The 13,764-nt window shown below is 40.8% G+C and overlaps 1 protein-coding gene across 6 annotated transcripts in view; it reads right to left on the bottom strand.

Annotated features, from left to right (window-relative positions):
- LOC129281447 (bifunctional 3'-5' exonuclease/ATP-dependent helicase WRN-like) overlaps nt 1-13,764 on the bottom strand; it is a 67,517-nt gene that overhangs the window by 35,510 nt on the left and 18,243 nt on the right. For all 6 annotated transcript variants that reach the window (XR_010296507.1, XR_010296506.1, XR_010296509.1 and 3 more), the window contains exons 8-15: nt 13,279-13,387; nt 10,497-10,571; nt 9,419-9,501; nt 7,686-7,792; nt 7,018-7,124; nt 6,165-6,245; nt 5,546-5,628; nt 4,782-4,873 (exon numbers count right to left, since the gene is read on the bottom strand). Coding sequence is in view for 2 of the 6 variants with exons in the window: in XM_064113325.1 (XP_063969395.1) it covers nt 4,782-4,873; nt 5,546-5,628; nt 6,165-6,245; nt 7,018-7,124; nt 7,686-7,792; nt 9,419-9,501; nt 10,497-10,571; nt 13,279-13,387 (737 nt within the window). In the remaining 4 variants the exon portion in view is untranslated. The remainder of the gene's footprint in view (nt 1-4,781; nt 4,874-5,545; nt 5,629-6,164; nt 6,246-7,017; nt 7,125-7,685; nt 7,793-9,418; nt 9,502-10,496; nt 10,572-13,278; nt 13,388-13,764) is intronic.

The following is a 13,764-nucleotide window of genomic DNA, read 5'->3' as shown; positions in this document are numbered from 1 at the left end:
GCCGTGGCAAACAAGTCTATTTCCAGGGGTCCCCAGTGGACTTGGATAGACTGAAATATCTCCGGGTGGAGCGACCATTCGGATGGTAGGCACCGGCCCCGGGACAGAAAATCGGCTATCAGGTTGTCGCTGCCTGGTATATACGAGGCAACTGGAACGATCTTCGCACGGTGGCACCACTCCCAGAGCTCCGCAGCTAGGGCGTTGAGAGAGCTTGATCGGGTGCCGCCTTGGCGATTGATATACGCTGCAACTGACTTGTTGTCTGTGCGAATCAAGACCGTTCGATCGACTAACCTGTGTCGGAAATGCTGAAGGCAGTTGATGACAGCCCTCATCTCCAACACATTGATATGAGGTAAGGTGCGTTGAGGTAACCAGACCCCCGAGACCATCTCCCCCGCACAATGGCCGCCCCATCCCGTAAGCGACGCATCTGTGGTCAGAGCGGCTGATGGGAGGGGAGTGCGAAAGGGTTTGCCCCTCGCTACAAAGGACGTATGTGTCCAGGCGGCCAGGCTGAGACGGATCTCCCGTGATAAGGGGATCCGAAGAAGCAGAGAGTCTACGCTCGGTCTGTAATAGTACAGGAGGTATCTCTGAAAGGGTCTCATAAGCAGGCGACAATCTTGTAGAATGTCGACAAGGCTTGCCATGAACCCGAGTAATCTCAGCCATGTGCGAGCCTTCACGAAGCTTCGCTCTCTGAGAGAGCGGGCTAGAGCGACGATTGCCCGAACTCTGTCGGGGCTTGGCCGAGCGATCTGGTTTGGCAAGTCTAGAACCGCGCCCAAGTATGTGGGTACGCGGGAAGGTGATAGGTCCGATTTCTCCCAGTTGACTACGAATCCCAACTCCTGGGTGATCCGCAGGAGGAGGGACAAGTGGGACAGAAGTCTGGCCTTTGAACTTGCAACCAACAGCCAATCGTCTAGATAAACGAAGAGTCTGAGCCCCCGTTCTCTTAGGTGGGCGGCCACTGCTGTGACCACCCGGGTGAAGACCCTGGGTGCCGGGCATAAGCCGAAGGGCATTGCCCGGTACCTGTAAGTCGCTCCGTTGAAGCGAAAACCCAATAGGTCCCGTGAAGCGGGATGAATTGGAATATGAAAATAGGCGTCCCTGAGATCTAGGGAGGCGGCCCAATCCGATGCCTGCAGAGACGGCAGAATGGATGCTAGTGTTTCCATTCTGAAATGGTCTGGCTGGATGAATTCGTTGATTCTTTTCATGTTCAGAATCATCCGTAATTTTCCCGAGCGCTTGGGAATGACGAAGATAGAAGAGAGACAGAGATGTGGACTGTCCGGCACTCTCTCTATCGCCTCCTTCTCCAGCAGCACGTCGATTTCTGCTTTGATATGCTGCTGATGAAGAAGGGAAACGGTCGGCGGTGCGGATCGAATCACGCCGTGCGGGAGGGCCTCTATATCGATATGAAAGCCATCTCGCACGACGGATAAGATAAAAGCGTCGTCCGTTATTCCCTCCCATGCAGGGAGGAAATAACGGAGACGACCGCCGACCGGAACCAGCGCTCGGGGAAACCCGTCAAAGAGGCTGATTGGGCCTAGCCGGAGCCTTGGAGGCTGGCCGGCCGCCCCTACCCCTACCACCACGTGAGGAACTCACCGGAGGTCTAGTGCGAGCTCTGTGATTAGGCGGAGCGTGTGCACGGGGTTGGGGTGGAGTCACCACGGGGCGAGAAGAAGGTCGAGCCTTGGAGGTCGATTTCTTCGTCGGTGGAGCCGTCGGGCGCGAGACCTTGAGCTCTTTGAGAAGCTCCGAGGCCTGTTTGCGTCCTTCGATCTCTTCTTTTAGAAGAGAGGCCACCTCGCCCCCGAACAAATGTTTGTTCGATTGGGGAACGCCTGGGAGGAACTCAAGCAAGTCCTTGGACGCGATGCCCAGTCTGTTAAGGACGCAAATTCTGCGCGAGTTGGATGCAGTAGTGGCTGTAGTAGCTAGCTGCATCCAGAGCTTGCCTACCAAGGACAAAAGTGCCTCATCAAGAAGGACACTGTCGTTGGCTGACACTTCCAGTTCAGAGCCTGAGAACTCACGGGCGTAGCCTGAGTGGGTTCGAGAGCCGGTGATTCGTTAGAATCGCTTGCGGTGTCTCGAGGTGTCGGATGGCCGGTGTCCGCTTGTGGAGCAGACGAGCCCGGGGGTAGCAACCCACAGTGGACAAAGGCGCTCTGGAGCAACATCAGAAGTTGCGAGGCCTGGCCATCCGTAGAAGAGTTTGAAGCCGGGCCGCCCGATGGAACGGGGCTTACGGCCGCGGATTTCTTCTTCTTCTTTTTCTTCTTCTTCGGTGGCTCCGGTGGAGGCGCAGAAGAAGGGGCAGGAGGCTGTGCGGGTCTTGATCTCTTCGTCTTAGCTCTCCCACGGGGAGCGCTCATTGACCGAGAAGAACGATCCGCAGAATCTGACGGAGTCAGGTTAAATCTAGAGTCCGACGGGGTCGGGCTATGCTGTCTCCTGCGACTAGGGGCTGATAGCCCTTTGCCGATGCTCCCTTGGGGAGTCTGAAACGGCATCGAGCCTAGTCTCTTGTGCCGGGCGGAGAGGCTGCTCTCCCCCCGGTCTTTAGGTGACCCGATAGCCGGTGGGTCCGGTAGCCCTAGAGGAGTCGGCGTTTTCTGAACTAGTACGACGCTCCCCGAAAATGGTTCAGGCTCCGGCGCGGAGACCTGGGCTATCACTTTGCGGGCACGTGGTCGCGGATCCACGGTTCCACCCTTCTTAATTGGGGGACGTGGACGCGCATCCACGGCTCCACCCCCATGGGCACGTGGACTCGGATCCACGGTTCCACCCTTCTTAGAACCCACGAGGGAACTTTCTCCGTTTCCACTTTCTACATTACCGCTGATGGGGAATAAAACCCCAGTGTTGGACACCTGTTCAGCGGCCATTTCGAGCTCTTCTAGGGAGGAATCCGAGAAGCTCATGCTCATGTAGATGAAAATCTAATAGCAAGTAGAAAGAGAAAAAAGGGAAACAGAGAAGATGGGGGTAGGGGGGTTGAAAAAACCCCAACCCCAGAAGTCAAGGGACTTCAAAAAACGAACAGTGAGAATTACAATAATATAATATCTCTAACGGGTAAGTACACGCAGTACTATCCCAGTAAAAGGGAACAGTAATAATTAAGGAATTATTATGAGAAACTCCTCCCTATAAATATATAATTATAATTGTTCGTATAAGAAAACACAACAAGAAGACTGCTTCTGCTAAGTTCCTAAGGAAAAAGGGAAGAAGCACCTAAAGAAGAAAAACACAAAGTTTTTTTTTTTGAAGGTGAAGGATGGGATCAGCTGAGAGAAAAAAACAAAGTTTTTTTTTTTTTTTTTTTTTTTTTTTTGACAAGAGGTCGAAAAAAAATTATTTAAGTATCCGGAACCGGTAGCTGATCTGAAAAAAGGAAAGAAGAAACTGAAGCTTGCTTTCCTGAAAAAAGAAAGACCAGAACAAAATTAGCGAGGTGGAAAAGCTAACAAGAACGGCTTCCTAAAAGAGTAAAATTCTTGTGAAGGAAAAAAACCTTTCAAGACAAAGTCTAAGGAAAGAATTTTTTTTATATTTTATTTTTATTTTTTTTAAATAATTTAATTAATTAAATAATTAATTAATTAAATAATTAATTAATTAATTCAAATAATTAATAGAATCACAAGAACAAAGGATACAATAGTTGATTGAAACAAAGGAGACAATCAACTAACTCGAGACAAGAACAATAGTAGTTGAAACGAGAATAGAAATACGACGCTCCTGAACGTCCGACAGAACCTATCTGTGGAAGAGAAATAAATTCAAGGAAATTCAAGACGGATGCGAAGAAGCGAGAAGTCAGAGAATTAAAATGAATTTATAAGGAAGAGGAGCATGAAACTCAACGCCCGCGACACGCAGGAAGGCGCGGAGCTGCGGGGTGGGGATGCGAAGCAACCCGCCTGCGAGAAAACGTATCTTATGTTTTAGACTCACAAGAAAGCAGAACAAAATACGTGAAAATAATATCACGGAGAGCTTGGCGCGATGGGATATGCTTAAAACAACCTTAAAAGGAAAAATAAGATTGAAATAAGGGATAAATGCACTCGTATAAAACCAAAATGTAAAACAAGTTTGCGTTTTTTTGAGAGTGTACTTAGCTTTACGTCTGCACTCGACGGCTGGCGAAAGTAAAAGAGGGAATGGACGCCAAATTGCGCGATGATCATGGGATAGTGCGTTCATAGGGAGATGCAGCGCGTGCGCAGGAAATTTGTGTACTGTATATTCGGCGTGCTTGGTTCATCGTAATGAACAAGCAAATCAAATGAGTATATCCCAGTTATTGATAGTAAATTTTAATGTTACTGAATTCATTCCTTATTTGTATAGAATCTAAGTAGCTCTTTTATCTTTTATGTATATATTATTTTATGTTAACATGACCATACTGAAAAACAGTTAATCTGAGCTTGTTATCCTGTATAAAGATATTTTAATAAATAAATAAGACAAAAAAATAAATAAAAAATAAATAAATAAAACAGATAAATAAATAAAATAAACAAATAAATACATTGTAAATATCTTGAATTGAAGACATTTCTCATGAAATTATTGCTTGTTGAAACTTCTCAAGCGTATCTTCAATCTATCATCAGTTAGTAGAGCCTAATTTCTATGCATTTTCTTCTTAAATCATCAGCCAATAAAACAGATTGAATCAACTAAATTGATAGCTGAATGAAGTATGATCAACATATCGCTTTGATTACCTGAAGTTCATCTCGAACAAATTTATGATGATTTTCTTTTCTCCTATCTGGGTTCATGCCTGCATGATAAATATCCGCTTTCACTCCAAGATCTGGAAAAAAAAGTAATAAAATGGGTTCAAGGATGTGGACTAATAACCTGTGCACATGCAAGTCACATGGTGAAATTTAAATATTATGTGACCCATGCATTTTCTGGGTGCAGCACTGGCATGTAAAACCTGGGCGACACTAGATTTGCTCTGGTAACAACTGCTCCGGGCTTTATTTAGTCTAACATATAGGGTTATGGTTAGGTTTGCAATAGGGTTTTATGTAAGGTTGAGGATAGGGTATAGTATTAAATCCAGGGTTGAAGTTGGTCATTCCATTTGTGTGTAGAATTTATAGTGGAGCAGTTGTCGCCAGACCAAATGTGACAGAACCAAAACCTGAGATGCCATAAACGTTCTCTCAAACGAAAGACCATGGAAAGGATTTTGATGTGCTTATTCAGGGACTCCGGCAAGCATCACTGAGAGCATCACACTGGCTACGCTTGTGATATCAAAATAGTAAGCAGATAAGGCTTCTTTCTCTGTGCGATCCAAGGACATTTGGAGGGGTTAAACAAATTTCTTCTACAAATTATATTCATGATCTTTGTTATAAAACAAATAATGCACAAGTTTGTATTTGTGATGTGAGTGGCTATGCAGGCATCTTGAGTATTCACAATGTTTAATAGCAGAAATTCTCTAATCACAAAAATAAACTGAACTTACTTTTGAGTGTGCTCCCTACACTCTCTGTAGCCTTCTTAGTTGGACAATAGATAATAGTTGGACCATCAAATTCATAGTAAAATCTGAAATATAGATAGACATTGAAATATTGTCAAATTATTCTCACCCTCCCAAGCAAGAAGCAAACTGGAAGAACAAGATTTTTTTTTCTTTTAAGTTTTGATTGAAAGAGTCAAGGATGTAGGATTATTATTTTTTTTTTGAGCAGGTAGACTGTTCATTTACTCATCCCTGCGAAGACTTGTACACTTCTGCTCCAAGTCATCATTTTTTTATCAGGTTCACCTTAACTCAAAAGAGACATCTTGCTCTATTCTTTCTCTTTCAGTCAACCATACAACAGTCCTTTTCAGGATTACTCACATGGTGAATCTTAAGCCTCTTCTACATTAAAAGTATGATAAAAGTAGATTTAGTTTTGGTAATTGTTTTACCGTTAACTTTACTCTTTCCTAATAATCTGGTTAAGATTCATTGGATATATGTTAACACATTATCAAACATGAGGAAAAAATTGGCATCTTCTTGGTGGTTTATAGGCTTGACATTCTCATGTGTTATTTTCAAAGCAGCTTAATTAAAATAAGGTTACACTCACTTTCTTGATTCAACGAGGATGTTGGCAAGATCACTTTGGACGTCACCTGTCTTCAGGTCAACTTGTAGGTAGAGATTCGGCCTGTAAATAATATGACAAGATATTATATGACAGATACATAGGAGTGTACCAATGTTAAATGAATTGATAATTTAAAATCTATAGATCTGAGAAGTAATAATAATAATAACATTCCGCTTTTATAAAGCGCTTAATACATCAGAAAAATGCGTCTACGCTTTACAGATATATTATTACTCCGGTCATCGGATTCAATCAGTCAATCCCACACATAATGTATGCACATCCTCCACTCCCTGGGGAGAATTCAAGTCAGTCGCCGGTGAGGCACACACAGTACTAGACAAGCTACAATGACTTTCACATCTTACCGGGTACACATTTAGCACCTGGGTCGAGAATAGCAAAGTGTGTATTAACGCTTGTCAAAGGATGCTAGACCGCGGTGGGATTTGAACACAAGATGAGAGTCAAGACCACTCCACCACGGCTCCTCCACAGTTTAAGCATGAACTTGTCCCGTTTCATGTAAAGAACTTCAGATTATGCTTACTTTCCATTGAGGTAACTACCATGGTGACAGGGCTCAAAAGCCAATCATAATCAAGGTACGCTTGATTTTCATGATTGCTTGTATATCGTAGTCAATGCAATCAATCGTAGAAAAAAATTAGTCCCAAGTGACTGTATCTGGTTAATACTTCATTACTAAAGGTACAAACATTTGTCATTTACATGAAGGTCTGTGTTGGGTTGCTGTTTGAGATTCTTTGTCATTGTTCTTCAGCTACTGGTAAAAATCCCATCATGCAATTTGAACGGTTGTACTGACCTATCGAAGCTGGTGCATGTGACGTCAGGGTTTTTGAGGCGTAAAGATTTACAGATGTCTCTCTGGACCATCGGAGTAGCAGTGGCAGTCAGAGCAAGAAAGGGCACCTGAAAACCAAACAAACAAACATAAGAATTGTTATAACATAATTGCCACTTGTGGTGAAATCTATAAATGAGTTCGAACAGAATGCACACAAGTTTGTGTGTGTAGCAAAAAAAGGAACCTACAGATTTTGGTATAAAATGAATGTGTAATTGCTGAGAAAATCATCTAAATATTCTCCAAGTTATGAGTTATTTTCAAAACAGCTTAATAAAATTAAGGTTAAACTCACTTTCTTGATTCAACAAGGATGTAACAAAAAAAAAAAGGAATTCCAGTCAGGTACCCAGTTGTTTAGGCAATAAAGACATATTACCCACATGTGCTTATCTGTGTTGGTTATCTTCAGTGTGATCAGCTTGAACCGAGTCTAGATCTAAATGGTAACTATTAAACTTGATTTTTTAAAGATTTTATCTTGAAAAATTAGCATATGGTGCAATTACACCTACTCAGCCCATCTCAGAAGAAAACTATTAAAAATTTAAAGAGATAAATAAGAGGTTGGGACAATAGGTATGACAGAGGAGCATACAGAAGAAAATATTCCACTATAGACTGACCTCAGGAAGTAATTGTCTTAGATTTCCCAGAGTTCTGTATGCTGATCTGAAGTCATGACCCCACTGTGACACGCAGTGAGCTTCATCAATAGCAACGAGAGTAATTCCTGTACATGGATGCAAGAGGTACATTTTTACTTTAAAACTTTGATTAAAAGCATGTCGTCGGCTTACTTGCAGAGATGCCAACCTAAAGGGATGGTTGTCAGGAATATTTACCATATTTGTCAGGAACAAATGGGAGTTTCTCAGGAACATCCCGCGAAGTATAGCATCGTTTATACGCTCAACCACCCAATCGCCATTGACATTGTGCATGCATGAACCGCGGCTTGCACTCCGCACTTCGCTGTGTATTCAGCAGCAGCGCGCGGAGGCGCTTGCAATAGACATCTCAGTAGAGAAACTCCCGTTGGTTTACCGTTGGCCACACACACGCTGCATGCACGATACATGTATACACAATACACGCATATACATGCACAATACACAATACACGCATATATACACATGCACAGCAAAGCAATACACAATACACATGTATTGTAGTTGTTTTTTCCGTAACCTTTTTATTGTTGCCGTAACACCGTAATTGGAGGAATAAAATCGGAACAAATACGGCGAATCCGTAACGGTTGGCATCTCTGTACTTGAGGGTAATTTTTATGATTATTTTTCTATAGTGCCCTTATCAATTTGCTGATATTTTTAGTTTTACTTGAAATTGTGAAATAATTTTGCATCAGATTTGAAATAAAACAATTATTGTAACAAGTGGAACGCCTCTGGCAGTCTCGCCTGCATTACCCGATTCGATATAGCAGCAGTGCTGACTTTGAAAACAGCTATTGAATAATCATTCACAAACTTCATTCATATGATGATAAAATACTATGTCCATTGACCCAAAATGACCGTTGACCATGATCATGTGATCTAATATGTGTGCAAAACAGTCATTTATACTTGATTACCCATATGTCTATGTTTCATGACCTAGATCCATAAACTTTTTAAACGTCAAGTCCACCCCAGAAAAATGTTGATTTGAATAAATAGAGAAAAATCAAACCAGCATAATGCTGAAATTTCATCAAAATCAAATGTAAAATAAGAAACTTATGACATTTTAAAGTTTCGCTTATTTCTACAAAACATTTATATGCACAACTCAGTGGCATGCAAATGAGACAGTCGATAATGTCTATCACTCACTATTTCTTTTGTTTTTTTATTGTTTGAATTATACAATATTGAACTCTTTACAGATCTGACAATAAGGACCAACTTACTGAACCATATACAGTATAGTAGGTCCAGGGAGGAATTAATCGTTGTTTCACTTGACTATGAGGATAAAATAAGAATATTTCATATAATAAAATACAAAAAAAATAGTGAGTGGATGACGTCATCAGTCGCCTCATTTGCATACCGACCAGGATGTGCATATAACTGTTTTGTGAAATTAAGCGAAACTTTAAAATGTTATAAATTTCTTATTTTACATCGGCTTTTGATGAAATTTTCATTGTTATGCTTGGTGGATTTTTCTCTTTTTATTCAAATCAACTTTTTGTTGGGGTGGACTTGTCCTTTAAGTTATGATGCCAATTCAACAAATAACCCCCCCCCCCCCAACATAACCAACGTTCATTGACCCTAAATGACCTTTGACCTTGGTCATGTGACCTGAAACTTGCCGTTTTAATCATATTTGAAGCCATACTTACCGACTTTCGTTTGCATTTCTTCAATGAGATCTGTCGCAACGGAAGCAAACTCTGGAGTCATATAAACCAATCTATACTCTCCTCTATCAATGAAAAGAATAAGAAAAAAAGAAATTAATCCATTTAATACATCAAATCCACACAGTTGCCACTATAACCCAGACCTAAAGTTCTATTTGACAATTTGACTGCTGTGCAGTACTTGAAATTAACCGTAATCCCCCCATGTACAGCTGACTGCTGTTGATCTCCACCACTCATCAGAGGAAGAAGGAGAGGAAAAAGGAGGAGAAGAGAGAGAAGGAGAAGGAGAGGAAAAAGGAGGAGAGGAAGGAGAGGGAGGAGGGGGAGGAGGAGAAGAAGAATAACAACATCATAAAGTCAGCATAACCACGGTCGTTTAATAAAGAACAAGTGGAGCGCCTCTGGCAGTCTCGCCAGCATTACGCAATTCAATATAGCAGCAGGGCTGACTTTGAAAACGACTTTAGAATAAAAAAAAAATCACAAATAACACCATTCATACAATAAATAAAAACAACGTTCATTGACCCTAAATTACATTTGATCCTGGTCATGTGACCTGGAACTCAGGCAGGATGTTCAGTAATACTTGATTAACCTTATGGCCAAGTTTCATGAACTAGGACCACATACTTATAGTATAACTATAGTTATGATGACATTTCAAAAACTTAACCTTAGGTTAAGAATTCAATGTTGACGCTGCTGTTGGAAAAGCGGCGCCTATAGTCTCGCTCTGCTATGCAGGCGAGACAAAAAAAAATTGCTGGAATTATAACTAATTTTCTGCATTGATTAAATGATTAGCTACACGCTACAAACTTAATAATAAGCATTTCAGGGAGAATTTAATGAGAAAACGATAGATTGTGCGATGAAAACAATTCAAAAGAGAAATCAAATAAAAAAATCATTGAGTACTGGTACAAATACATCCATGTTTAATTTGATATTCTTATTTTCATTAATTACTATAAATGAAATATTTTAATTAATTCTTGTTTTGAAGAGGAAGGGATAAACAATTAAAATAATAAAATAAAGGGTGCCTCACCTGATCATATTTCTTTTAGCTTGTGCCATGTCTTTCTGAGCTGATCCTAAATAACATGCCTTGATGTTGGCGATCCTGAGAATACGAAGAAATCATATTCAACATTCCACTTGGATTGCAATTCATCTCAATGGAGTCAAAATCTTTCATTGATTAACTTTAACACATCATTGATTTCATGGCTAACAATCTAATTTTTTTCAAACAAAAACAATCATTTTCATCAACTTGTTATTGAATATATGCTTGGTGGCCGTACAGGTAAATGATGAAAAAAGCTTGCTTGATAGAATACATCGATTAAAAGATTAGAATCTACTTTTTCCAAGAATTTATTTTGCTAACTTGTGGGAGTTAAAATTCACTTGGTCTACAGCAAGTTGGTCTACAAGTTTCTCAGAGTCTTATACCACACGAGTTAAACCCATTGGTTCGTATTCTGAAGTTGGGTTTTATTCAAAATCTTGTCTAAAGTTGTGGTGTAACTATGGATAGCCAATCATGACATAAATCTCTAACAGTAGAGGTTCATAGTATCAGCTCATTTAACTGTCTGGGAAAGATACATTAGATAATTGTCTGGACCATTATTAGAAAAGAACACAGTAAACATAAGAAACACTCCATGTGAACGAATTTGGATATGCTTGGTTTCCCATAATTTTAGCAATGGGCCATTTGGGCTACTATCATTTTGGTCTAATTGCCATTTGGTCTACACTTCACATGGTCTATTACCTACTTAGACCATGGACCAATTACGAATGGACATTCAACGAGAGCATTTTATGACCACCACCTGTTTCCAGCTGTCAAAATTGCTGTCTAACCCTTAACTTTCTCGTTACACGGTTTTTACGACGACCGCCCGGGGCGATTGTTTACACAAGCTCCTTTCGGCCAATGATCGTCACCGATCGATCACTGGCCCTCTTTCGACCAAAGACGGTCATGTTGTAGCCCCGATTGCCAATAGGGAAAGTCCCTACATTACCTAGAATGCAATGCGCAATTCATATCCGGTTTTTCAGTACATTATTTTAGGCTGTCTATAATGTGCGATTGTCGTCTGACCATAAAAAAAAAATCCCGTTAAATTTCATCAATCCTGTGGAATTTTATGCCCAAATGACAATCAACTTCTGACCGAAGGTAAGCGCTACTATCGACATCAATACTGTCCGAAAAAGATGAATTTTTAATGTTTTTCCGCAGATTTTTTCGTCGAATTTCAACTGCTTTTTTGCCGTAGATATACGGATCTGCAAGGTGATGTCAATGCATTTCATTTCCGTTTGTTAGCGATGTATGTAAATATACGTTTATGCACGCCTGTTTTCTTGTTTCTGCTATCATTTTCATAGCGCTAACGTTCGCTGCTGTGCGTTGCTTTTGATAAAGTGAACAAACAACATCGCAATGGGTAGGAGCAGCGTACAATTGATTTCCGCTGTCCATCAGTGAGAGCGTGTTTTACGATCGGCTTGATGGGCGTCAGCTGCCAGCGCTCTGTTTATAAAAGGATTAGCGGTGACGGTCTTTGGCCCAAAGGAGGGGATTCGTTGAATGTCCATTCGTAATAGGTCCATGCTTAGACTGATTGTCATTCAGTCTAAAGCCCAGATGGTCTAAGTTCACTTAAAGCAGTCTGTCATTGACAAATCATGGGGAAATTGAATCAATACGAAATTTGCCAAAGGCCAATTGACTTGCATAATATAATCCGTCCGTCATGAGAGCCTGTCGGACAAATGCGACAAAAGTTCGGACAGCACAAATTTGACTGAACACGTGATCGTTATTTACTTCGGGTCGTCGCAGTTCTCGTTTCCAACAATCCCCATTCCTAGACTCTTAGCAGGTCTCTTAATTGCTAAACCAATATAAATAACCTCTGTGAAGTTACATGTTTCAAAGTGAAAACACGCAGTTTACTATTGGTTGGTTAGTCTACTAACTATTGCTCTCCTCCCAGACATGCCGGCGTCTATTACACAACATCTCAGGCAAGCAGCCGAGTGAAAGACCAAATCCCTTCTCTCTTCTGAGATTAGCCTTGATTCCCAAGATTTGTCTATGAAAGGTCGCTTTAATATACACATTATTTTGCATTTTATTAAATGAAAATTTGATTCATACAGAGTTCACCTGTTCGTATCTATAGACTAAATGATGTTTAATAGGCCAAGTGGATATTAGACAAAATAATTACAGGCTATACCCAGAAATGATACCAAATGGTATATGGGCTAAATAGCAATTAGAGCTAATGGTTAGTAGACAAACTGGTTCCCGTAACACACAGGTTAGTGATTGATTGTACGCTTGATTTTCATGATCGATTGTACATTGTAGTCAATGGAATCAATCGTAGAAAAGTGTTTCTACGATCATTACTAAGCTTTGTGTTACGGGCCCCAGGTTGTAGCTACTTGAAATAGACCATGTGGGATGAAACCAAATGGACAGTAAAATAACAAACATACATGTATAATGCAACACTTATATCATCCTTTACAATAGAATGTGTTTAAGTGCCGCATACAGATAACACTAGCGTATCCAGCATCAACTATGACAAAGAAATGCATGGGCCCATGCACAGGCATATAAATAGAGTCACTATTGTCCTCAGACAATTGGGCCCCTGAAAAGGCAGAAATGCTTTTCATGATCTAATGCTGGATACGCGCCTGGATAAGGCAAAGAGGCCGTAGATCATGTGGAAATTTACAGTTGCAGGTTTTTAGCTACGTGGTCACAAATGATATAGAGAACTTACTTAAGAGCTTGGACCTGGTCCTCCATGAGAGAGATGAGCGGTGAGATAACGATGCTAACACCACCAGTGAAAACTGACGGGAATTGGTAGCAAAGACTTTTACCATAACCTGTACCAGAAATGGAGTAAAATTATGATAGTTATGTCTGCAGAAGTAGAAGCAATTTTTCAGACCAGGGCTTGCAACAAAAGCTTAGCAATTTACAGTGGGGCTGTTTTTTTTTACTACCAGTAATCATACAACATTAATTTTTCCCTTTTCCTCCTCTGAATCACCTTATTTCATTATACATGTATCTTCAAATTTTTTTTTAAACAACAATAAAGGTATTACGAAATTGGCCAAACGATGACAGAAGAAAACATAGCGAAAAATGTAATCATACATAATAATAAACACAACAGGGGTGTGAGTGGTCACAAATGAAAAGATCTGAAAAAAGCTGAAGAGTGTTGAAAAAATCTGAAATAGAAAGAGCTTCCATA

Source organism: Lytechinus pictus, chromosome 18 (genome assembly GCF_037042905.1).
Source record: "Lytechinus pictus isolate F3 Inbred chromosome 18, Lp3.0, whole genome shotgun sequence".
In the NCBI taxonomy this organism is placed as follows: Eukaryota; Metazoa; Echinodermata; class Echinoidea; order Temnopleuroida; family Toxopneustidae; genus Lytechinus; species Lytechinus pictus.
Note: the sequence above shows the minus strand (reverse complement) of the source record. Positions and strands in the feature narration are given on the sequence as shown.